At 38.2% G+C, this 24,956-nt stretch overlaps 1 protein-coding gene across 4 annotated transcripts in view; it reads left to right on the top strand.

The window, feature by feature from the left end:
- XRN1 (5'-3' exoribonuclease 1) overlaps positions 1-23,016 on the top strand; it is a 66,697-nt gene extending 43,681 nt beyond the window's left edge. For 2 of the 4 annotated variants that reach the window (XM_058187698.1, XM_058187697.1), the window contains exons 30-45: positions 729-798; positions 1,155-1,380; positions 4,235-4,336; positions 7,138-7,236; positions 8,184-8,301; positions 8,734-8,795; positions 10,084-10,201; positions 10,642-10,703; positions 11,905-12,015; positions 15,575-15,694; positions 15,865-16,006; positions 16,447-16,625; positions 17,774-17,887; positions 17,983-18,118; positions 19,000-19,157; positions 19,242-23,016. In XM_058187698.1, coding sequence (XP_058043681.1) covers positions 729-798; positions 1,155-1,380; positions 4,235-4,336; positions 7,138-7,236; positions 8,184-8,301; positions 8,734-8,795; positions 10,084-10,201; positions 10,642-10,703; positions 11,905-12,015; positions 15,575-15,694; positions 15,865-16,006; positions 16,447-16,625; positions 17,774-17,887; positions 17,983-18,118; positions 19,000-19,157; positions 19,242-19,544 — 2,120 coding nt within the window. In that variant the 3' untranslated portion in view covers positions 19,545-23,016. The remainder of the gene's footprint in view (positions 1-728; positions 799-1,154; positions 1,381-4,234; positions 4,337-7,137; positions 7,237-8,183; positions 8,302-8,733; positions 8,796-10,083; positions 10,202-10,641; positions 10,704-11,904; positions 12,016-15,574; positions 15,695-15,864; positions 16,007-16,446; positions 16,626-17,773; positions 17,888-17,982; positions 18,119-18,999; positions 19,158-19,241) is intronic. The other 2 variants (XM_058187699.1, XM_058187700.1) reach the window with 2 other exon arrangements.
- Positions 23,017-24,956: the final 1,940 nt, after the last annotated feature.

Raw genomic sequence — 24,956 nt, 5'->3', positions numbered from 1 at the left:
CTCAGAAAGTTAACAACCGGTTCTCCCGAAGTGGTGCGAACTGGCTGAATCCTACCACTGGTTATAACATTTCGTTAGTCATAATAATTGAGAATTCTGGAATGTATAATACACACCATTAGGAGGGAACCATGTAAGCAGGATGGATTAATTTAAATCAAGTTGATTTAAATCACTAGTAAAAAGGCTTGATTTAAATCATAATTTTAAAAGAGCAACTGTCATTTTTTTCCCGTAGCAGCTCCTCCTCTGACCTGCTGTTGACTCACCAACAGTCCCAATATTGCAGAATATACAGCCTCATGTTACATAACTAAGCTCCATTTCATGCTGAATAAAGTAAATTATTAATGTATCTTAAATAGAAAACTATCTTTAGATAGATTTGTATTCCGAAAGCATTTTATTAAAATAAATTTGATTTTTTTAAAAATCCGATTTAAATAAAAAACATGCAATTTTTTTTTAATCATCGATTTTTATACACCCTGCATGTAGGTGAAGATAGTCTATGTAGTCAGCTATATTGACCAGGAATGTAAGCCAGTATAGAGGAGAATATTGAAAATTCTTATTTGGTAGTTCTGATCTTTGTAAGTAGTTCTGGAGATAAATATAATGATTTTTTTAATAAAGAAATTGTTGTCGTAGTAATAAGCGATATTATTATGATTTTCTTTAGCAATTTCACATTTGATGCTATTGCTTACAATGTATATTTTCTTTAGCCAGCAGAGAATCTGATGTGCTGTATGAAGTACTGTTTGATGAAGAATTTCATGGAGGTTTAACAATAAGGTTTGTTGCAAACAATTGCTTGTTTTTCTTAAGTGTTTCAATAGAACCTCAGAAACATAAAATAATTGTATAAGAAGGTGACACTAAAATGCTTTTTGGGGGGGTAATTTTGTTCTTTATTATCTATTTTTATTGTCATTGTAAATTTATAAACTTTCATTTTATTGAATCAAAAACACCTCCATCTAGCCATTCCCTCAGCCTCATAAAACTGGATCTGAAGTATGTTAGTCAAGTTCATTTTATGCTCCATCCAAAATATTAAATTATATTCTATAAATATTTTAAATATATAGTTTGAAATTATATGAGTAATGACCGTGACAAAGTTGCTTTCATTGCCCTTCTTTCATTAGGAGTTCACCTTCCAGAGGATACCGCATGCCAGCTTGTGCCTTAATTAACATATCTCATGGCTATCGAACTGAAACAGGAAATCAGAAGTTAACAGCCATAGTTAAGCCACAGCCAGCTGTGAGTTCCTACAACTCATATTCATCAGAATCCTTTTCTGTATCTTCCCAAAAAGCACCTCTAGGAGGCCTCAATCATTCTCCTCGTTCCCTCTTTGTTCCAACTCAAGTAAGTGTGAATTCAGTTACCCAGTTCTATCATGAAAATAAATATACTGCTATTCTCTTAAGCTAGTAAAAAAGCATAGCCAAATTTAAACGAAGTTTAACAATTGTCATAATAAGTAGCGGAGCTGGTTTGGTGTAGTGGTTAAGGCATCAGGCTAATCATTGGGAGGTCATGAATTCTAGTCTCGCCTTAGACATGAAGCCAGCTTGTGCCAGTCACTCTGTCTCTCAGACCTTGGAAGCAGGCAAGGGCAAAGTGCTTCTGAAATTTTGCCAAGAAAACTGCAGGGACTTTCCCAAGCAGTTGCCAGGAGTTAAGAACAAAACAAACAATCCTGACCCAAAGGAACATACACACACACACACACACACACACACAGAGAGAGAGAGAGAGAGAGAGAGAGAGAAGAATAATTAGTTGGTGCAGATTTACCAGACTTACATGTGATAAAATAATAATAATAATAATAATAATATTTTAATTTGTATACCGCCCTTCTCCCGAAGGACTCAGGGCGGTGAACAGGCAGATAAAATATAAATACACACAATAATTTAAAAACAACCCTTAAAAAACTAATTTAAATGCCCAAAACGTTAAAAAACATACTCCCCTGTAAAATAACACAATTTTAAAAACCCATCCAATAAAAATAAAAATCAGGCTAGTCCAGCCATATGAAATAAAGGTCCTAAGGTCAGGTAATTGTCGAAGTCCGAGGGGAAGTTCGTCCCACAGGGTCGGAGCCCCCACAGAGAAGGCCCTCCCCCTGGGGGCCGCCAGTCGACACTGTTTGGCTGACGGCACCCTGAGGAGTCCCTCTCTGTGGGAGCGTACCGGACGATGGGAGATAGAAGCCGGCAGTAGGCGGTCCGTAGATAGCCGGTCCTAAGCCATGGAGCGCTTTAAAGGTGGTAACCAATACCTTGAAGCGCACCGAAAACAACAGGTAGCCAGTGCAGTCTGCGCAGGATAGGTGTTATGTGGGAGCTCCGAGACGCTCCTCAATAACCAGCGCAGCGTTCTGAACTAGCTGAAGTCTCCGGTGCTCTTCAAGGAGCCCCATGTAGAGAGCATTGCAGTAGTCCAGGCGAGAGGTAACAAGGGCATGAGTGACTGTGCATAAGGCATCCCGGTCCAGGAAGGGGCGCAACTGGCGGATCAGGCGAACCTGATAAAATGCTCTCCTGGAGACGGTCGCCAAATGGTCTTCAAAGGACAACCGCCATCCAGGAGCACGCCCAAGTTGCGTACCTTCTCCATCGGGGCCAATGATTCACCCCCGACAGACAGCCGCATCTGCAGCTGACTGTACCGAGGTGCCGGCATCCACAGCCACTCCGTCTTGGAGGGATTAAGTTTGAGCCTGTTCCTCCCCATCCAGACCCGGACGGCTTCCCGACACCGGGACAACACGACAGCTTCACTGGGGTGGCCGGGGTGGAAAAGTACAGCTGGGTGTCATCAGCGTACAGTTGGTATCTCACCCCAAAGCCACTGATGATCTCACCCAGCGGCTTCATATAGATGTTGAACAGGAGGGGTGAGAGAATCGACCCCTGCGGCACCCCACACATGAGGCACCTTGGAGTCGATCTCTGCCCCCCTGTCAACACCGTCTGCGTCCGATCAGAGAGGTAGGAGGAGAACCACCGATAAACGGTGCCTCCCACTCCCAACCCCTCCAACCGGCGCAGCAGGATACCATGGTCGATGGTATCAAAAGCCGCTGAGAGGTCTAATAGGACCAGGGCAGAGGAATAACCCCTATCCCTGGCCCTCCAAGTAGGAAACGATAGTTTTTTTTTAATAAACTTCATTAGAAGTTTGAAAACAAAATAAAAACTAAGGCTGCCAAATATTTAGAATGAAAAAAGGAAAGAATAAAGGAGCAAAGAAAAAAATCAAAGAAAAGAAAAAACATTGTAAAGAAATGATTTCTGATTTTTTTTTATAGCAATTCATCATCACTGTTTTAGCCATTGTCTATCCACTGCAGGATGAAGGTGTCTTCCGCATGTTTCCAACCAACATGGTCCTGAGCTTTCTTTTGCCAACTGGGCCCATAATATTTGCTGATGTTGTCAGTCCATCTTGTTTTAGATCTCTTTTGAGGATGCTTTTTATCAAGTGGGATCCATTCTATGAGTGCCTTGGAACTTGCCATTAGTTCTTCTTGCTGTGTGTCCGGTATATTTTTGATTAGTGTGTATTACCTGCTCTAACATACGTCAATGAAACATAAGACACTAACCTCACAATTGATACAAAAACTATAAGTGACGCAAAGAGCCATGGAAAGATAAATGCTTGGCATTACAATGGGCTGGTCACATAGCAAGAAAAACTGATGGCAAGTGGACCAAGGCACTCATAGAATGAATCCCACTTGATAAAAAAGTGTCCATGAAAGAGACCTAAAACAAAATGGATCAACAACATCAGCAAGTATTGCGGGTCCAGTTGAGAAAACAAAGCTCAGGACCATATTGGTTGGAAACATGCGGAGAAAGCCTTCATCCTGCAATGAATAGACAATGGCTAAAATGATGTTGATATGATAACTAGCAAGACTAATATATGCATAAAGAAGGAAATGATAGTTCTCAGATGTGCCTTGAGCACTTCAGTTATTGTGAATATATCAGAGAAGTTTATTTTTACATTTGTTTGAGATTCTGTTCCATAATATCTAAAGAAAGAAAGTAGATAATGTCCCACAACAATTATTGTTAAAATTGTTGAGTATATATTGTGGGCCTGTTAATTTGTAATATTGTGTGAGAAAAAATAGCTGAATGTATAATATTTTAAATAAATAGAAAAAATTGATTTTTTTTTCTTTATTATCCAGCAATTGAATGGAAGACAGCATAATAGTATCAAAACAGAAAAGCAGGGCAATTCCAGTTCTCAGCAGAAAGTAACCTATACAAGTATCCATCAGAAATGTAAAGTAAGTTGTTTTACCTGCTACCTTAGGGTAAATGGTTTTGGGTTCTGTAGGAAGTCGGATTAGGGTTTGTTTGTAAGTTGGCTTTTGTTAAAATAATAAAGTGAAAAAAGATTATATATATATATGTAGGTAGGTCTTTGGTTGTTCGGGTTTTCTCCCGTGTATGGGTGTTTGTATGTAGGTCTTTGGTTGTTCGGGTTTTCTCCTGTGTTTGGTTGTTCTTTGGAACAACCAAAGACCTACATACAAACACCCGTGAAAACCTCAGAAAACATATATATATATATATATATATATATATATATATATAGGTCTTTGGTTATTGGGTTTTCTCCGTGTAAAATTGGAAGTGTCTGGGCGGCGTTTGACGAAGTCTCATTCGTCATCTTCAGGCTTCAACCGTGCTTCTGGCAGCAATGTGATTGCAGCTGTTTCTTCCTTTTTTTTTTCACACATTGCTCCCAGAAGCACGGTTGAAGCCTGAAGATGACGAATGAGACTTCAAACGCCGCCAAGACACTTCCAATTTTACACGGAGAAACCCAACAACCAAAGACCTACATACAAACACCGTGAAAACCTCAGAAAACAAATATATATATATATATATAGGTCTTTGGTTATTGGGTTTTCTCCGTGTAAAATTGGAAGTGTCTGGGCGGCGTTTGACGAAGTCTCATTCGTCATCTTCAGGCTTCAGCCAGGCTTCTGGGAGCAATGTGTGATTGCAGCTGTTTCTTCCTTTTTTTTTTTTTCACACATTGCTCCCAGAAGCACGAAGCTGAAGCCTGAAGATGACGAATGAGACTTCGTCGAAACGTCGCCAAGACACTTCCAATTTTACACGGGAGAAAACCCGAACAACCAAAGACCTACATACAAACACCCGTGAAAACCTCAGAAAACAAATATATATATATATATATATGTGTGTGTGTGTGTGTGTGTGTGTAGGTCTTTGGTTATTCGGGTTTTCTCCCGCGTAAAGAGAAAACCCGAATAACCCGAATTCTCCCGCGTAAGGGAAAAACCCGAATAACCAAAGACCTACATATAAACACCCGCGAAAACCTCAGAAAACATATACATATATATATATATATATAGTATAAAAATTGTATTTTTCAATACTCTTAAGATACATAATGACATAATACATTAAAAATCAGTTTCTAAATAATGTAAACATAAGCTAAAGTAATGCAAATGAAACAATAACACCAAGCAAAGACAATACATTGGACACATATTCCAAAATGTATCAAGTTGCAATAAATTCAAGAAAAACACAAAATATTTTACATAAACACATTTTTTCACACCTGTGAAATGTGTTTATGTAAATATTTTTGTTTGTTTACAAATATATAATGCTGCCTATCTCCCCAAGGCACACTTTTATGTTTACAAGCACTGAATTGGTCTGTGAGTTATACATCAAATTATCTAATTTTGATAATATTCCAAAATTAATGAAAACTTAACCTTATTTTATTTATCAGTTGAATTAAACCCAATTTTATGATATCCTCATAAAATTGATTCTACAATATAACTTGCTTCTTGTTCGTACTGCACTGCTGTAGTAAGTGACATTTTGACAATCTTAGGATCCTAAAAGAGGATAGATCAAGTTTAATTTTTTTTCTATTTATTTCAATGAGTCTGCTTTAAATATACCGTATATACTCGAATATAAGCCGATCCGAGTATAAGCCGAGGTCCCCAATTTTACCCCAAAAACTGGGGTAAACTGGGGACTCGAGTATAAGCCGAGGGTGGGAAATGAGGCACCTACCGGTTGGGGAAACCCTCCCTCCCTCAGCTGAGAAGGCTGGCGGCTCCCCCGCCCCGCCCTCTCACTGCACCGGCAGGGCTTCCCCGCGCCGTCCGGTAAAATGTGAAAAAAAGAAAAAAAAAAAAACTCGAGTATAAGCCGTATATACTCGAGTATAAGCCGAGGGGCTTAAAAAAAAACAAAACTCGAGTATAAGCTGTATAGACCCGAGTATAAGCCGAGGGGACGTTTTTCAGCACAAAAAACGTGCTGAAAAACTCGGCTTATACTCGAGTATATACGGTAACTCAATTGAGTTGCTATATATTCTTAAGAATGGAATAGGGTGGACTAAAAAATTTCCAATTTATCACCCATTGACTAGTTGATAATGTCATGGTGGCTCAAATCAAAACAGAGTTTTGATTTTTGATTGGGTTTTTTAAAAAAAAATCTTTCCCATTCCCAAAAGTCTAGGATTAAATAGCAACAGTGGTAGTAATAGCTACTGTGAACCAGTTTACTTTTAGAAATAATGAGAGATGGCAAACAATTGAGAGATTGTACTATATGGCACTGAACAGAGTTGTAAAGCACAAATGAGAAATTCATGAAAGCTTCTGAGAGTTTCTGTATGAAAGAGATGATCAATTTTGTGGATCGAAGTCATGGAACATGACTATGCCTTGGAAATGGGGAAAAAATGTAAAAAAACCTCTTGGTGTAGAATTTAGAAATACTGTCTCTGCAATACAATATAATAATATTCCATCATGGGACAACATGTCTTCACTTCTATCTTTTTAAATGTAAATTTAAAAATTTGAAGTAACTAATAACTAGTAACTGAAGTAACTAAGATATATGCCTGCAATTTAAATTGCTACTTTGTTGAAACTTAAGACATGGCTAGTTCTTGTGATAATGAAAACATTGTGGGGAAAAATAATAAGACTCCAGATTTTTGTTCTCAATGAGTTTTCATGGCAGTTTCCATTTATTTTGTTTTGTTTTTCTTTCCTAGCAAGCTCACAATAAAAAAGATGATGAATTTTGCAACATTTGGCAATCATTGCAGAACCCTGGAAAGTCTCAGTCTTCCCTACAAAATAAGGATGAACTGGTTAGTATATGTCAAAAAGGGCAAGCTCAGTTGTACCTATCTTATATGGCACGTTGAGGAGCAAACTCAGCTCGTAAATATTTTGAGGGAAGGTCATTAAGCAATTTGTCTTAAATCAAGGTCTACCTTTGTCTCATTCCTTTGCCAAATTGAAGCCAATCAGTTTCACCATATTCCATGGCTTCCAAGTCTGTGTATTGGTTTTACACTGAGGACAATGAAATGTTCTGGGATTTCTACCTTTATAAACACAGTCGAAAACCATGAAGGCGAACCTATGGCATGTGTGCCGGAAGGGGCACGCAGAGCCGTTGCCTGTAACTCTTCTGGGTTTCTGTGCACCACCTGGCTAGTCTTCATGCGCGCAGGAGCACCGGAAACTGGAAGAGCAGCCGCCCGGTGTGCATGTGCGCATCAGGAAGATGATCTTCAGGCAGCTGGTCTTTGCATGCGCATGCACACCAGAAACCAGAAGACCAGGTGGCCGGTGTGCATACGCACACGAAGTGACATGCAGAGCCATCTCTCCAGGCACACGAGCCATGGCCCGTTGCTCTTCCAGGTTCTGGCACACCGGCCACCTGATCCTCATGCACGGGGGAGCAGTGGAAACCGAAAGAGCAGCCACTCAGTGCACATGTGCACCAGGTGGCTGCTCTTCTGGCTTCTGGCACGCCCATGCACACTGGGCAGCTGGTTTTCGCACATGCATGCACACCAGAAACCAGACAACCAGGTGGCTGGTGCTCATGTGTGCTGGAAACCAGAAGATCATCTTCTGGTGCTGGCATGCCCACTGGGCACCTACTCTTCTGGTTTCTGGTGCTCATGCGTGTGCGAAGGCCAGCTGCCCAGGGCGCCAACATTGGATTATCCTCTCACATTTTAAGTATTCTAAAGTATATGGTCTATGCAAAACGTTACTCTTGCAAAACTTAATTTTCTAGGTTGAAGATTTTTTACCTCAATATGTAAACTTCGGTGCCAGTAATAGGTCCTGCAAACCAGGTTTCAATGAGAATAGCTTTAAAATCCAGCAAAAAACCCAGGACTCATTTAGGAAATGTAAGTACTGTAGAGTATAAATTCTTTAACTTACTTTAAATATTTTTTTAACATTTAACTTTAAATTTAAGAATCCTGTTTTGAAAACAGCTGACTTCAATGAGTATCACTGAATCCTGTGCTAAAAAAAGTTTAAGTCCATGGTTGTGGATTTTAATTCTTCAAAATTCTCCCCAAAACACAGCACTTTTGAAGTTTCCCACTGTAGCTTCACATCCTTATTTTATCTGTTTTATGATAGTACAATATCTAAATAGATAAACCATGAAGGAAGCGAGGAAAAATATATTGAGTTGTGAAGAAAGCTTGCTGTTCTACTTAACAATAAATCCTACTATAATTAATGGATTTTTTTTAGTAGACACATACAGAAATTTTATTTTTCATTGTATTTTACTCTTTAAACTGGTTGTATAAATTTTTAAATTCCAGCTAAAGAAGATTCTAAAGAGCCAAGAAATGAAGGTCAAACACAAAAAATATCAAACAAACTGGTAATTGTCATCTTTCTGCTTGCATATGACTACTCATAATTGTACCTTTGTTATTTATTTATTTTACTTTTGTTAGAGGTCATTTATGGAAGTCAGTTCAGAATTTTATTAAGCAGATTTGTGATGAGCAATATAGTATTGCTTTTAAATGGCTTACAATAGTTATCCCAGTATTTTCCTTCATGCACACTGTAACATAAGCTAGGAATTTCTGCCCTCAAAATGGCATCTGGAAGACTCCTGAATGATTTTTTTTTCATAAAATGATTGGAATATGAAAAGATTACAATTTCATAGAATTTTAATATTATACCCACACACATACGCACACTTTTGCAAGAGAATGTCAACATCTTTTGAAATTATAGTTATTCCTAATAATTTAGAAATTACTATCATTTTCTCTAAGATCAATAATCCCCAGGTTACAGGTTAAGAACCATTTATATTCAATGTGACTACTGAGCCTTATAGAAATGTGAAGAGGGATCCCAATCAGTATATAGCCAAGATGTCGAACTTATGGCAGGCATGCTGGGAGTGGCACGCAAAGCCGTTACCCGTTGCTCTTCCGGGTTCTGGTGCACCGGCCAGCTGGTCTTCACACATGTGGGAGTGCTGGAAACCGGAAGAGCAGCCACCCAGAATGCATGCGCACACCGGGAAAATGATCTTCTGGTTTCTGGTGCGCACATGCGCATTGGCCAGCTGGTCTTCGCTTGCGCATTCATGCCAGAAACTGGAAGACCAGGTGCCCAGTGTGCACCAGAAACCAGAAGATCATCTTCCCGGCGCAGACATGTGCACCAGGCGGCTGCTCTTCTGGTTTCTGGCACGTATGCGTGCGCGAAGACCAGCTGGCTGGTGTGCAAACACTCGCTGTAAATGGAAGATCATCTTTCCATTGCACGCATGCGCATTGGCCAGCTGGTCTTCGCTTGCGCATTCATGCCAGAAACTGGAAGACCAGGTGCCCAGTGTGCACCAGAAACCAGAAGATCATCTTCCCGGCGCAGACATGTGCACCAGGCGGCTGCTCTTCTGGTTTCTGGCACGTATGCGTGCGCGAAGACCAGCTGGCTGGTGTGCAAACACTCGCTGTAAATGGAAGATCATCTTTCCATTGCACGCATGCGCAATGGGGGGCTGCCCTTCCAGTTTCCGGTGCACATGCTCCCGTTTCGGCACTCTATGCCGAAAAGGTTCGCCAACACTGGATTACACCCTCACGTTTTAAGTATTCTAAAGTCTATGCAAAATATTACTCTTGCAAAACTTGATTTTCTAGGTTGAAGATTTTTTACCTCAATATGTAAAATTCGGTGCCGGTAATAGGTCCTGCAAACCAGGTTTCAATGAAAATAGCTTTGAAAGCCAGCAAAAAACCCAGGACTCATTTAGGAAATGTAAGTACTGTAGAGTATAAATTCTTTAACTTACTTTAAATATTTTTTTAACATTTAACTTTAAATTTAAGAATCCTGTTTTGAAAACAGCTGACTTCAATGAGTATCACTGAATCCTGAACTAAAAGAAGTTTAAGTCCATAGTCCATGGCTGTGGATTTTAATTCTTCAAAATTCTCCCCAAAACATAGCACTTTTGAAATTTCCCACTGTAGCTTCACATCCTTATTTTATCTGTTTTATGATAGTACAATATCTAAATAGATAAACCATGAAGGAAGCGAGGAAAAATATACTGAGTTGTGAAGAAAGCTTGCTGTTCTACTTAACAATAAATCCTACTATAATTAATGGATTTTTTTTTAGTAGACACATACAGAAATTTTATTTTTCATTGTATTTTACTCTTTAAACTGGTTGTATGAATTTTTAAATTCCAGCTAAAGAAGATTCTAAAGAGCCAAGAAATGAAGGTCAAACACAAAAAATATCAAACAAACTGGTAATTATATTATTATTATTATTATTATTATTATTATTATTATTATTATTATTATTATTATTATTATCATAATTGTACTTTATTTATTTATTTTACTTTTTTTGAAGTTGTTTATGGAAGGCAGTTCAGAATTTTATTAAGCAGATTTGTGATGAGCAATATAGCATTCCTTTTTGTTGTTGTTAGTTGTGAAGTCGTGTCTGACCCATCACGACCCCATGGACATCGTTCCTCCAGGCCTTCCTTTCCTCTACCATTTTCTGGAGTCCATTTAAGCTCACGCCTACTGCTTCAGTGACTCCATCCAGTCACCTCATTCTCTGCTGTCCCATTCTTCTTTTGCCTTCAATCTTTCCCAGCATTAGGCACTTCTCTAGTGATTCCTTCTTTCTCATTAGGTGGTCAAAGTATTTCAGTTTCATCTTCAGGATCTGGCCTTCTAAAGAGCAGTCAGTATTGCTTTTAAATGGCTTACAATAGTTATCCCAGTATTTTCCTTCATGCACACTATAACATAAGCTAGGAATTTCTGCCCCTCAAAATGGCATCTGGAAGACTCCTGAATGATTTTTTTCATAAAATGATTGGAATATGAAAAGATTACAATTTCATAGGATTTTAATATTATACCCACACACACACATTTTTGCAAGAGAATGTCAACATCTTTTGAAATTATAGTTTTCCTAATAATTTAGAATTTACTTTGTCATTTTCTCCAAGATCAATAGTAATACCCAGGTTACAGGTTAAGAACAATTTGTCTTCAATTTGACTACTGGGCCTTATAGAAATATGAAGAGGGATCCCAATCACTATACAGTAAGACTGCAAAACCAAGGAACCTTTAATGTGAGAGCAGGAAGCAAATAAAATATCCCTCTTAACCTGCTGCTAAAGTTTTGAAGTGTTATGTCCTCTTGAAGGCTCACTGAGGCTACTCTGAGACCTTCCCATGTCATTTCAGTATGTATGTACATACATAAAAGATACTTGTATGAAGACTTCACACAGTGAATTTGGAAAACTGTTTTCTGAACCATTCACTCTCCTCGTATATATAACTTGTAGATGACTCATTATAGAATTCTACAGCTTATGCTTGATTTTAAAATATTGGTAGTTGCTTTTTGAAGAATTATTTTACAATATTTTCACATATAAGAACCAATTTAATGAAAAAACTTCTGTTAAATTGCAGAATTTTGCAGGTGCAAGTAAGAGTAATGTAAAGCTTCTGAAAAGAAATGAAAGCTCAAGTACACAAATAGAACAAAAATCTGCAATTCATGATCCCAGTATAACTGCAAAGGTAGGAAATGGCTGACTGAATAGAAATATATATTTGACTGTACTCTGGAAAGAAAGAGTTTTATTAACCCATAATGGAAAACTGGGAAATTTCGCCACCCTCCATTTGTTATTGGACAACAGTTCTAAACTATCTTTACAATTGGCCATAATTAATTGGGATTGATGGGAATGTAAGTGGATCGACATCCGGAAACTACAGATTTCTGCTTTTGCCAAAGTAGTTAAATACTGCATTTAATTTTGTTTGTGGCTGTGTTTATATAATTATATTTATGCTGATAATGTAAAGCTCTGAACATGAAGTAATATTGGCCCCTATCTCCCTTTCTCAAATATAAATCAGAATATGCCTTGATTACCCATGAGATGGATGCCTTTAATCTCAGTGGCCCATTGGAATATTAATTTGGCAAGATTATTGAGTTAATAAATGACATAAAATTTAGAAATTGCTTACATGAGCATTATATACTTATTATGCTACATTAATTGATTTATATATTGTAACTGCCCACTTTGCACAGGACTCACAATTGGATAGATAATTAGTAGAACACAATGAAACAATCATTAAAAAAAACCCGTAATTCCAAAACAAAAACACATAATGCCAGGAAAACTTATTCAACAGGTCATACCACAGTAAACCAAGTGTTACTGCCTTTTGAAAATCAGGCAGGGTTGGAGCCAGCCAAATCTCAGGGAGAATGCTATTTATTATACCAGTTCTTACATTGCTTTTGTTTTGTAAACTTCTTACCACTTTGATGTTCTCATCAGCTCCATTCAAACCTGACTTTAATGGCCTTCTACTTCCCCTCAGTCCATTTGCTTTTTTATTTGATTTTTATTCATTTTCTCCTTATGATCAGACATCTGATGATTGATTGTAAACTTCACCAAACTGCTATTAGTGTAGAGTGGTTGTGGATTCACTCACACTGCTAGTGCTGGATGAGTTCAACCTCACCTCTCAAGACTTCTTGGAAGTTCATGGCTGTATGACAAATATGAAGTTGTCCCAGGTCATCACTGTCCCAACTCGTGTCTGGTCAGGGTTTAGGTGTGGTGTTCATCTTGAACCAATCATGATCTGATTCTGTAAGACTTTTCCATCAATCTCTTGGCCATAGGGAGATCAATTTTTCCTGACAGTGAAGTTAATAGCCAACCTTTGAAAGAAAGAAGGACTTATTGAGATGCCCCTCATGTTTGATGGATTCAGCAGGCTTTCTGATAACATGTGAGGAGTTTCCCAATGATCTGGAGAAATCTTACTAGTCTCTGGAATATAAAGAAACCCGGGTGCCAGTAGGCCTTGTTCACTGATCCTCTGTCATTTCTTCTTTCACTAAGGAACTGCAGTAAATGAAATGGGTGAAGAGATATCTAAAATGACACTGGCAGAAATAAGCAAATGTAACCCCACATATAAGAGCCCAGATGCCTATTTTATTGCCAGAATTATTTTTCTATTCTTATTGCTTCCCTGGAACATTAACTAGCTGCACTATTCAAAATACAGAGATTGTAATAGTACGTGGATTAACCTTGGGAGATAGGAAGAGAGACACAGCCCAAACCAGGGGTCTCAGACTCACCGAATCTGCCTGCAGGGTGTTACAGGTGTTACGTCTGCCTTGTAGGCAGCTTTATGATGGCTTGTATAGCGTTTTTAACTGCATTTTTATTAAACTACTTGAAACATGGGGTGCTTAGATCTGGCCCATGGAGCCAGCCTGGAAACAGCAAAGGACCAACCCAGGGTGCCTCTGCCAGTGAAAACAGAGCTTGGGGGCCCGCGTACACACACAAACACATACTGTGCCCCGTTTTCAGCTGCAAAGGCATCCTGCAGCCCTCTGCCAGAGAAAATGGAGGGCCCCCCCAGCTCAGTTTTCGCTGGCAGAGGGCTATCAAAACAAACTAAAAACAAAACAAAAGGAGAAATGTTTCCCTTTTGCATTTGAGAATTCAAGAAGGGACAGGAAAGGAGAAAGGGAAAGAGGAAAGACAAAGAAAAATAAGGAAAGTTGGGAAGGAAGAGGAAAGGTGAATCAAGAAGGAAGGGAAAAAAAGATCAAGGAAGGAAGAAAAGAGATTATAATGAGAGTGAGGGAGGGTCTCAGGGAAGTCCTGCCTTAGCACTTGGCCCTCAACACGAGTGATGTTGAGCTAGATATGCCTACCATGACCACCCCCAGCCCCAACCCTCCAAGGTCAAACACAATCCTGATGTGGCCCTCAATGAAATCAAGTTTGACATCCCTGGCCTAGACACTTGTTTGATAAACAAAATCTGAGTCTGAAGGAGGAGTGGGGGAACAAAACATCTCAGAAGGGACCCTAGTTTTCAAAAGTGTAAAAGTAAGAATGATCTCTAGACTGACACACTGAGGATGCTTTATATCAGGGATGTCAAATTGGTGGGCCACAGGCTGGATGTGTCATGTGCAGGCCACGTCGAACCCAGCTCCATAAAGGGGGGAAACGTCACGATATGTCATGTGACAGCAACGTGACACTGCGAGTTTGATACCAATGCTTTATATGTATAAATGGTTCTACTTTTGACACACACTTGGAAGTTTGAAACTTGATTCAGGCAGTGGCAGTAAAAATATCTGCTGCGAAGTCCATATAGGCATCAGGAAGGGCATCAGACCAATAAGCCGTCCGCTCCATCCAGTTGCCCCGATTCTACTCCTAATTAATGGACTACAGGGTTGTAAAAAGGGAGAATTTTATAGTGTCTTCAGTAAACTAGGTCACTTACATGTTTAAAACAATAAGATCAGCATATTAGAAGTTCTATAATGGATTGTTATTAAATTGTCCCTAATATGGTTTACTAAAAACACTTAACCTTGTTGAGAATGCATATTTGTTGTGCATCCTTCCAAGTACAGCCTCTCTCTTATTTATTTATTTATTTATTTTATTAGATTTATAAACCGCCCTTCTCCCGAAGGACTCAGGGCGGTGTACAGCCAAAGTAAAAAAGAAACAATGTACAGTTAAAATAAATTAAAAAACTTATTATACAGTGTGGCCGAAATTAAAATAGTTAAAAATCTAAAAGACCCCAAGTTAAAACTAAAAAGAAATTTAAAATTTAAAACTAGACAATTTAAGAAAGCCTCGCACGAACAAACAGATATGTTTTCAGTTCGCGGCGAACTGAACTCTTCACTATTCTATTGAAGGAGATGACAAAAATTATAGTGAATAGTATAAACAACAGGTGTCTCAGAATCAAAATGTGTTTAGTTTTGAATTTGAAGAAAAATCCTGTTTCAAATTAGCTGAGTTTTCTCAGAGTCCAGAATAAGCCATTTATTCTCTTCTTTTTCACTTAAATCTGTAATAACAGAGTGGCTAGTAACTATGCTAAGTTGTATAAGTAGGTAACATGGCAGAAAAATTGGTAAAATACTATTTTTAAAACGCACTCAAACTGTTTTGAATATACTTAGTAAGAACCTTCTACGTAATATTTAAATCTCATTACTTTTACATACTGTGTGCTTTTAACTATATCTTTATCTACTTCTTAGAATGGGTCTGAACTTGGAGATATTTTGGCATCGTTAAAAATTTTCAAAGAAAAGGAACAATCATCTGATTCCAAGGAGCCAACAAATGAAGATCATTTATCTCCCCAGTCTTTTGCCATGGTTTGTATATTGGATTGTTTTACTTGTCAAATTGGAATTTCCTTTGGAATTCTGTTTTTTAAATTAAGATGCAGAATGTATGCTAAAATTTCAAGTTATTCTATATTTATATACATACACATATACACATATATATGCTTATATTGCTATTTAACTTCATTTTTTTAAAGAAAGGAACACAGATGCTCAAAGAAATTTTGAAGATAGATGCTTCTGCCACTCCAGAAAGAAAGACTAATGAAATTTCACCTTCCACTTGTAAACAGGACTCTTTTGAACCTGCATCACAATGTAGACACCCCCAAAAGATAGGTATGTCTGGTTTATTTTACTAAATTGAATAGTTGTAGCACATTATCAGATTAATAATTATAATTACTTATGAGCACTTCAAATTAGAATTTTTTTAACATACTAAAAATATTAAGAGTAGGGAGGATGGGCAAATTTGTTTTTACTGGTTTGTTTGTAAAGAAATACACCTTCAAAAGAACATGGAACCACTATTATATACAGACTTTTTGATACTCTAGGATCTGTTATTCTCTTGCTGCAGAAGCTGGTCTATTCAAAGACATTTCCTAGCCATCTATGTACTTTTTGAAGGGGCCATCTAAAATAGAGGGAGTATGAGTGTCTGCTTGTAGCAGACCAGTTGTGAATGTTACATTGAAGCAAGTAAAGCTAAATATTTTGACTTATTCAAAACATTGGTGTTATATATTCATTTTTATATTATGTTTCATTGATAGTGGACTTCATGAATAAATCTAATATTGGAGGGTCACAGAACATTCAAGCTATGGGAAAAGGAAGCCATCCTCCACTTGGAACACCAAATACAGTATCCACTGCTGTGTCTGAACTTTCTCGTATCTGTTCTCTTGTTGGAATGTTGCAACCAGATTTCTCATTCCTTAGAACCCCACAGGTAACCTTGGAATTAAATAAATTGGTTGAATAAGTTAATTATTACTTATTTAAAATTGAAGGAAATACTGCCTTTTAACAGCCTCTTTCTACTTGCATAACTCAAAGATTTGCTATTGCATTTGGATTGTGTAGGCATCCAGTAAACTTCATATATAATCAACAAAAAGTTTCTTCTAACATCAAAATTTTTTTCAGTGGTGCTTAGTCATAGAGGGAGTGGATTTGTTTGTCTGTCTGTCTGTCTATCATCACATTTCTACATTCCCCCCCCCCCACATCCTCACCAGTGACTCTGGTCAGTTTACAATACAAACATGGCATCGTATAAAAAAGCATAAATAAAGACATTCCTTTATTCACTCTCTTCTATCAAGGAAGATCTAAATCATTTTATTAATGAACAAATAGCAGTGGATATAATGGTAAACAGTTCTGGAGACAGAAGCAGGAACCTAAATAATTTGCTAGAAATCTCTTCAAGGTAAATTTAGATTTTATTTATTTATCTAAGAAAACATATATGGCTGCCCAACTCACTGTCAGTGAATTCAGAAGGCTTACGAGATAAAATTTAGATTATGTAGGAGGGAATGCAAATGAAGGGAGGCTTTGCTCATGCAGGGAGTTGGACTAGATGACCTCCAAGGTCCTTTCCAACTCTGTTATTCTCTTATAAAACAACAAATATGTAAAATCAATAAGTATAAAAATATATAAATCATTGTTAAAATTAAAATAATATTAAATTAAAACTATAGAAACCTTAAGGCATGAAGAGAATGACTATAATAACCACAATAGTGAGCCACAGAGCCATATCTCGTTTCTGGGACATCCCCCACCCCCAAAAGCCTGGTGACATAACAATAATAGGGATGGAACTAACGTGACTAGAGGGTAGGATGGGGTAAGGGAGAATGTTCCCTAAGGCAGCACCACAGCAGAAAAGGCTTGCCTCCTGGGAGCCACTAAAATATAAGTCCCTAGCAGATGGTACATGCCTTCTTTGCTAGATCTAATGGTATATTGCATCCTGCTTTTATTTAGGAGAATTTAGGAGCCTATCACAGGACTAAAATATAAGCTCTTTACTATTTTTGTTTGCAAAAAAGGTATTTATTTACATTATATGCTTCTATTCCATAGACAATGACAGTTTGTCAAGTGAAGTTATCCAATGGCTTATTAGTGCATGGACCTCAGTGCCATTCTCAAAATGAGGCCAAAGAGAAAGCAGCATTTTTTGCTTTACAACAGTTGGTGAGACCATATTCTGAAACTATTGCATTGCATTGAATTTTTAACATATAATGCTTCTATTTTCTAACGTTGAAAACATTTTCTTTTTTATACAGAGCTCTATTGGGATGAATTTTCCCCTGCCACCGCAGCAACCATTGCCACCCCCACCAATATTTCCAAATTATCAGCCACTGGGAAATCTTATGGCACCGAGAGCAATCCCACCGGTTTTTAGTCAACAGCAGACTGGTAAATTTGCTAAATGTTATCTTTTATTTGTTCAGAAACGTTCAGGATGTGAAATCTTTTCCATACAAAAAAGTTAAATATAGAATCTATTTTCTTCTCTAGACACTTGCTGTCCAAATGATTCAAGTATGACATAGTCTAGTGCTTTGCAAGTGCTCTGGCAAGAATGAATTTATACTTTTTATTTAAGACTGGGACATCAGAAAAGGAGAAAAGCGGTAGTAGCTCTCCTCATGCCCTTAACTGATTATACTTAATTGAATGGAGCCCTTAATAGGAAAAAAGTTATTTTGCACTCTTTTTAATATGAACAAGTGAAAATATTGATGAAATAGGTATATTGCTTGAAAAAAGGTAATTGTAGGGAGACAAGTTGTATAATAAAAAGTAACCAATTGATTAATATATTAAAAAATTCACTATGTTCCATGGGCCGGAATAGCTCAGGCTGTTAGAGCCTGTTATTAGAACACAGTAGCCTGCAATTACTGCAGGTTCAAGCCCGGCCCAAGGTTGACTCAGCCTTCCATCCTTTATAAGGTAGGTAAAATGAGGACCCAGATTGTTGGGGGGGCAATAAGTTGACTTTGTAAAAATATACAAATAGAATGAGACTATTGCCTTATACACTGTAAGCCGCCCTGAGTCTTCGGAGAAGGGCGGGATATAAATGTAAACAAAACAAAAAAATTGTACCTCTTGCTCTCTAATTTTATAGAGTAAAATAAGAGACTATAGGAGTTCTGCTGCAGTATCATCAGTTTAGACCTTGCAGTTACCAAATTTATTTAGTGGGAATTGTTGAAAACCAACCCACTAAAAACAGTTTAAATAAAAAAACAGTTTTTATTTAATATATCTATATTCAATTCTTTTCACAGCTAATATATTTCCTTCATCATTTCCTGCCTTTGGTTCAGTGCAATGGGGAGCAGCAATGCCAGTTCACAACAAATCTTACTATACAGGTTCATATCCTGGAACTGCATATCCTGCAACAATACCAGTTGGCACACATAACCAATTTATACCTTTGCAGGTAAGTTTGACAGCAGATGGAATGTATTTATAAGTACGTTCTCTGATTTTAGAAAAGTAATTCAGGTTATTGCTTTGTTTTTAGGTAACTAAAAAAACAGCTGCAAACAAAATAACTTTTGAGTCTAAGGAGTTCCAAGCTTCTCTTCAGGATGCACAGTTAAAGAACGATCAGTCAATATCTGACACTACAAAACTGAATTCACCAGATACTTCCTCAGATCCTTTAAGACCCTCTCAGACTGTTCAATCTGCAGCATCTTTTCAAGAAAAAATGGCACCTCCAAATTCAAGGGTACCTCGTAAAAAGTCAACACCAAATGTTTCTACCAAACGAAAACCCAGAAAATTGGCTGTCAATTTTGGTACATCGAAATCTTCAGAATAAGTATGGTACACAGAATACTTACCTTTTTATTGTATTATACGAATAAATTCAATTTTAAAATTTAATTCTAATCCAAATTATGCTTTTAATTAATATTTTCTGCCAGTCACATTATTTTTAATACTAATTATGCTCATTAAAGAATATTATTTAGTTGATAAAATCCAGAAACTTTTGAATTAAGGTAGTTATACTAGCCATCTTGCCTAAAAAATTTTTTTAAAATGGGTTTTAAACATTAACGCAAGAGAGCAGCAATAATATTGATAGCGCTAGAATTGCTTTTTCAAAACTGGAAGTGAGTCTGAAAGAATTATTTCTGATGATTTGTCTCCTTTTTAAAGATTACATAACTTCTACAAACTATTTATATGTAACCATTATTTTATTTCTATATTTCAGATTCTTTTAATCTGATACGGCGTGAATAGATTTTAACTACTGTGGCACTGCCAACTTTATATAAAATTATATCTAGGAATTATACCAAAGCAATTTAAGAACTTAAACATGTCCTAAAATTATTGTACAATTACAACTACCTGACAATTACAGGTAGTTATGACAATTAGGACGAGAATTTCTGTCACTAAGTGATGTGGTCATAAAGTAAGAATAATGTTACTGACTACATTGCTTAATGACTACAATCCAGCATTCTTTGTCCCTCCCAGCCAAAGTCTCAATAAGGTAACGGACTGCCTCCAGTTTCCCCCCTCCCATCTATCTCACACCCAGTTTCTGCCCTTTGACCACCCTGTACTCTACCTTGTGGAGCAGCAAGCAACCCCAAGAACAACATGACTGAGGCTGTGTGACATGCCATGGGAAGCTCAGCCTAGTCCTAGTTAATCTTACCACTCTGCACTAGCAGACCCCTCCCACCCTGTGCTCTGCAACCCCCCCTCCACTGATCTTCACCATTTCCTTGCTCCCACTGCCAACGAGGTATGCCTAATCTGGCTGCTGGACTGGGCAGCCCTTCCGCTGGGGGGGGGGGCGTGGGGGGGAGTTCAAGGCAGTCCCTTTGCAAAAAGTTTCTCAGCAAAGCTGAGCTTTATGTTCCCAAAATAAATAAATAAATAAAAACTAAAAGCAGTCCCAAGGAGGGGAGGGTTGGAACAGTAGGCTAATCCCTTCTAGAAGCTCTTTACAAGGGGTTGCTTTGAGGGACCCCTACACTTTTAGTAACAGAAAGCTCACCCCCACCCAGAAGCTGGTTACGAAAGGTCTGCTTCAGGTTTTATTTTTCCACAGCTGAAGCCAAGTCCACCAACCAGGCTGGGCAAACCTCATCAGCAGTGGGAGGATGAAGACAGTGAAAGTTAGCTGAGGCAGTGGAGCACACGGCGTCAGGGTTCCCAAAAGGCACAGATGGGGGCATAGGTGGGGAGGAATTGAAGTGCCCCTGGGGTCATAAATGTAGGCAGGCTGTCAAGCACTCAAAATTTGATCAGGCAGCCATAGGGGTGCTACAACAGCTGTAATTCAGGCATGGGTTGTAAGTGTATTTATTCACCACCATCATATCTTTGAACAGTCATGAATGGTGGTCAAGGACTACCTCTAAATGTATTTAACTAAATTGCATCATGTTGTAGCAAATAAGGTACACAATTTATTGATCTGGGTTTATCCTGAACACAAAAATTATTTCTGCACATTGTTCAGTAATCTCATACACTTGGATGTGGCATACAACATGAGCTCTGAACCTATCCTTATTTATGAAAATGAACTCTTTACAATTTGGAACAGTTGTTTTTTCATAGGATAAAAATTTTATAAGATTTCCTAGAAAATAATTGACAGTCTTAACTGATTCTTGGACACCCCACAAGTCTTTTTATTTTTGTTTCATTGTTCACCTTCAGTGTCTTTTGGGAGAAATAAAACATGAATCAGCAGGATATTGTTTTATTACTAACGTCTGAAACATTCAGAATGTTTTTTTTTTACTGGAAGCAGCAATAGCATTATATGCATGAGTATGATCACTTTCAAATAACACATTTTTCATGCTAGAGTAATTTCACTATAGGAAAATACCCAAATAATGGTGTCAATATATTATCTCCACATACTTGCATCCAAGCCGAGTCCATGTAGATCCAACACAAAAAACTCCTTTTTAACATGAAATTTAACAATTTCAGGCAAAATTAGTACATTGTTACATCACAGCATGGGAAGTGGCCATACTCACCACCTTCAATTTGAACAAACAGTACTTTTCTTATACTTTGCCTTGAATTATGTTTAACAGAGAATACTTACTTAATGATGGCATTTGGTTTTAAATCCAGAGTAGTTTAGGAATCAGCCTATTATTTTTCTGAGTTTAAGTAAATTAGGCTGCCTGTTAATTTGGGTTTTGGCAATAGGTATGGTATGGTGAGGGATGAAGTGGCTCAGTTGGCTAAGACTCTGAGCTTGTCGATTGAAAGGTCAGCAGTTCAGTGGTTCGAATCCCTAGTGCCGCATAACGGGGTGAGCTCCCGTTACTTGTCCCAGCTTCTGCCAACCTAGCAGTTCGAAAGCACGTCAAAAATGCAAGTAGCAAAATAGGGGCCACCTTTGGTGGGAAAGTAACAGCGTTCTGTGCACCTTTGGTGTTTAGTCATGCCAGCCAAATGACCACAGAGACGTCTTCGGACAGCGCTGGCTCTTCGGCTTTGAAACTGAGATGAGCACTGCCCCCTAGAGTCGGGAACGACTAGCACGTATGTGCGAGGGGAACCTTTACCTTTTAATAGGTACGGTCTGGTTACAGATTTCCATGGATGACAACCACTTTTATTTGCCAGTGTGACTGAAGGTTGGATTGCTTTTTGTTTACATGTTAAGGAATATAAACATTCATATTCTAGGCCCTGGAATGTTTTTTTTCTGTGTCAAAATCTGTAAACTCTGTGTTAGCAACTAAGAAAAAGTTGACTTTCAACTAGCAAAAATATGCATTTTTTCCTATTAGATTTATATTTGTTTTTTATCCAAATTGCTACTTACTTTCAATGATTTCATTCATATCTGTACATTACATCTGTTGTATTTTCATTTTTCTTATGAATCAGCCAAATCAGTGTTAGTGTCCATATAAGGTACCCTGGGGTTTTTTTATGTTGTAAGACATAAATAATTGGCTTAAGGTCTCTCAGAGTGTATTTTATAAATGCTGGATTTTTTCACAAATCTTGTACAAAACAGTATTTTATTAAAATCTCAAAGGGAAAATGTGCAGATTTTATAATTTCTTTTCTAGAAAATGCTTTGTCTACCTAAGTGAGATGTCATAAATTGGCATGAATATCAAGTGTATTTTTGTGTATAGTGCGTGTATGTCAGAATTCTATCATATCATATAAAATATTGTGCAAAGGTATTTTAAAATGCAAATTTACAATGTACAATGAAGGATTAACATATATGGTTGAAATACCATGGAGAAATTTAATACAATAATTTTATATAAGACTTGGCTTTGTCTCCTTGTATTAAAATGTAATAATGTAATGATTTGGCTAGAGGTTTTAGTAGCCAAATGATAACATGTATTAATTTTTTTTACATATTTTGACATTAGGATCATCAAAATTGAACTATAAAAATTAATATAGGCAGTTATAATCCAGTTCTGAATTCAGGGTAAATATGGAATAAGGAATAAAACTATAATTTAAATGACATTCTTAGTCAAAATACAATTAATATTATATCATAATTTCAAATAAATTAAGTTTGAATCAGTTCCAAAACAGTCAAATCTGCTGAGCTGTATTCACATTTATCTATGAATAATTTGCTACCCAAATTGTAGATATACCAGTTGATTCAAATTTGTATTGCAACTGCATTTCTAGTTGTTCAGTGTATCACCTTGCTTTTGATGGTACAAACAATATATAAAAGATTCAGCATTAAATGATTTTGCATAGAAAGAACTCTTTATTCATTTGACTTACTAATTTGGAAAATGCTTTAATTCTGTTTTTTGATGTTCAATCACTAACTTATGGCTGACTCTTCATGACCTCATGGACTACAGCTCACCAGGCTCCCCTGTCTTCCACAGTCTCCTGGATTTTCCCCAAAATCATGTTCATTGTGTCAATGACACTAACTAACCCTCTCATCCTCTGCCGCCCCCTTCTTTTGTCTTCAAACTTTCCCAACATTTACTATTACTTTGAACCCTGACCTAAGGTATTTTCTAGTGAGTCCTCTCTTCTCCTTAGGTGGCGAAAGTATTTAAGCTTCAGTCTCTTCCAGAAAACAATCAGCTTCAATATCTTCCAAAGAACAATCAGGGTTGATTTCATTTAGGACTGACTGATTTGATCTATTTATAGTCCAAGGAGTTTTCAAGAGTCATCTCAAGCACCACAGTTCGAGAGAAGGCAAAGGGGAAGTGATCGCTTGCAAACTCCTGCCCTGTTCCCGCCTGTCCGCTGGGCAACCATCGGCAGCCCCAGATGCCCAAAGCCCACGACCGCCCGGCTCTTTATGAAGTGCGGGGGGTGGCAGGTGGGTTGGGGTGGGAGAGAAGCGAGACACATGGAGCGAGACAGGGCTCACTCCTCTTGCCGTCTCTTCTCCCCCTCTCACCAGGCATGTCAGGGCTTCCTGCCCATGCCCAAATTGGATGCAATTTGGGGGTGGCGTTTGAGGACGGGTGGGGCTGGGGAGATGTAAGATGTGTCTTAACTGCCTTGCAGCTCCGTCGTGTGTCTGTTGTCTGCAGGCAAACACGTAGGATTAAAAAAAAACTTCTAACAAGTTTGAGGAATTTGAACTCGCGAGAATTTTTTTTTTTACCCTACAATGTGTTTGCCTGCAGACAACAGCGAGACACGCAACAGAACTGCAAGGCAGGTAAGACGCACGTCTCGCGTTTCCCCGGCCCCCGGTGAGGGGGGGAGAAGAGATGGCAAGAGGAGTGAGCCCCGTCTCACTCCATGTGTCTTGCTTCTCCCCTGCCCCAAATGCCACCCCCCTCGATAAAGAGCTGGGTGCTGTGGAAAAGGGAGCTGGGCAGGTGCAGGCTTTGGACGTCTGGGGCTGCTGGGGGTCACCCGGCAGAGAGGTGGGAGTGGGGCGGGAGTCTGCAGGCCATGGGGATGGATGGATGGGAGGCGGGCGAGTGCCAAGAACGCCAGGGAGATTCCCACCTTTGGTTGCCACAGCGAACAGCTGACGAGCGGCTGTGTTGTGCTGCCACAGCAGCACAAAACAGCAGGAGTCATGAGGTGGCCATGCTCACTGCCTCCTACACCCCCAAAATAATAAGACTCCCCTCATAATAAGGCCAAGCCCTTTTTTCGGGGGTCAAAAAATATAAGGGTCATATTTTCGGGGAAATATGGTATTTACAGTAATAATACCATCAACATAAATTCAATGGAATCACAATAT

The sequence above is a fragment of the Ahaetulla prasina genome, chromosome 6, assembly GCF_028640845.1.
Source record: "Ahaetulla prasina isolate Xishuangbanna chromosome 6, ASM2864084v1, whole genome shotgun sequence".
In the NCBI taxonomy this organism is placed as follows: Eukaryota; Metazoa; Chordata; class Lepidosauria; order Squamata; family Colubridae; genus Ahaetulla; species Ahaetulla prasina.
The sequence above is the reverse complement of the archived record's forward strand: the minus strand, read 5'-3'. Positions and strand labels throughout refer to the sequence as shown.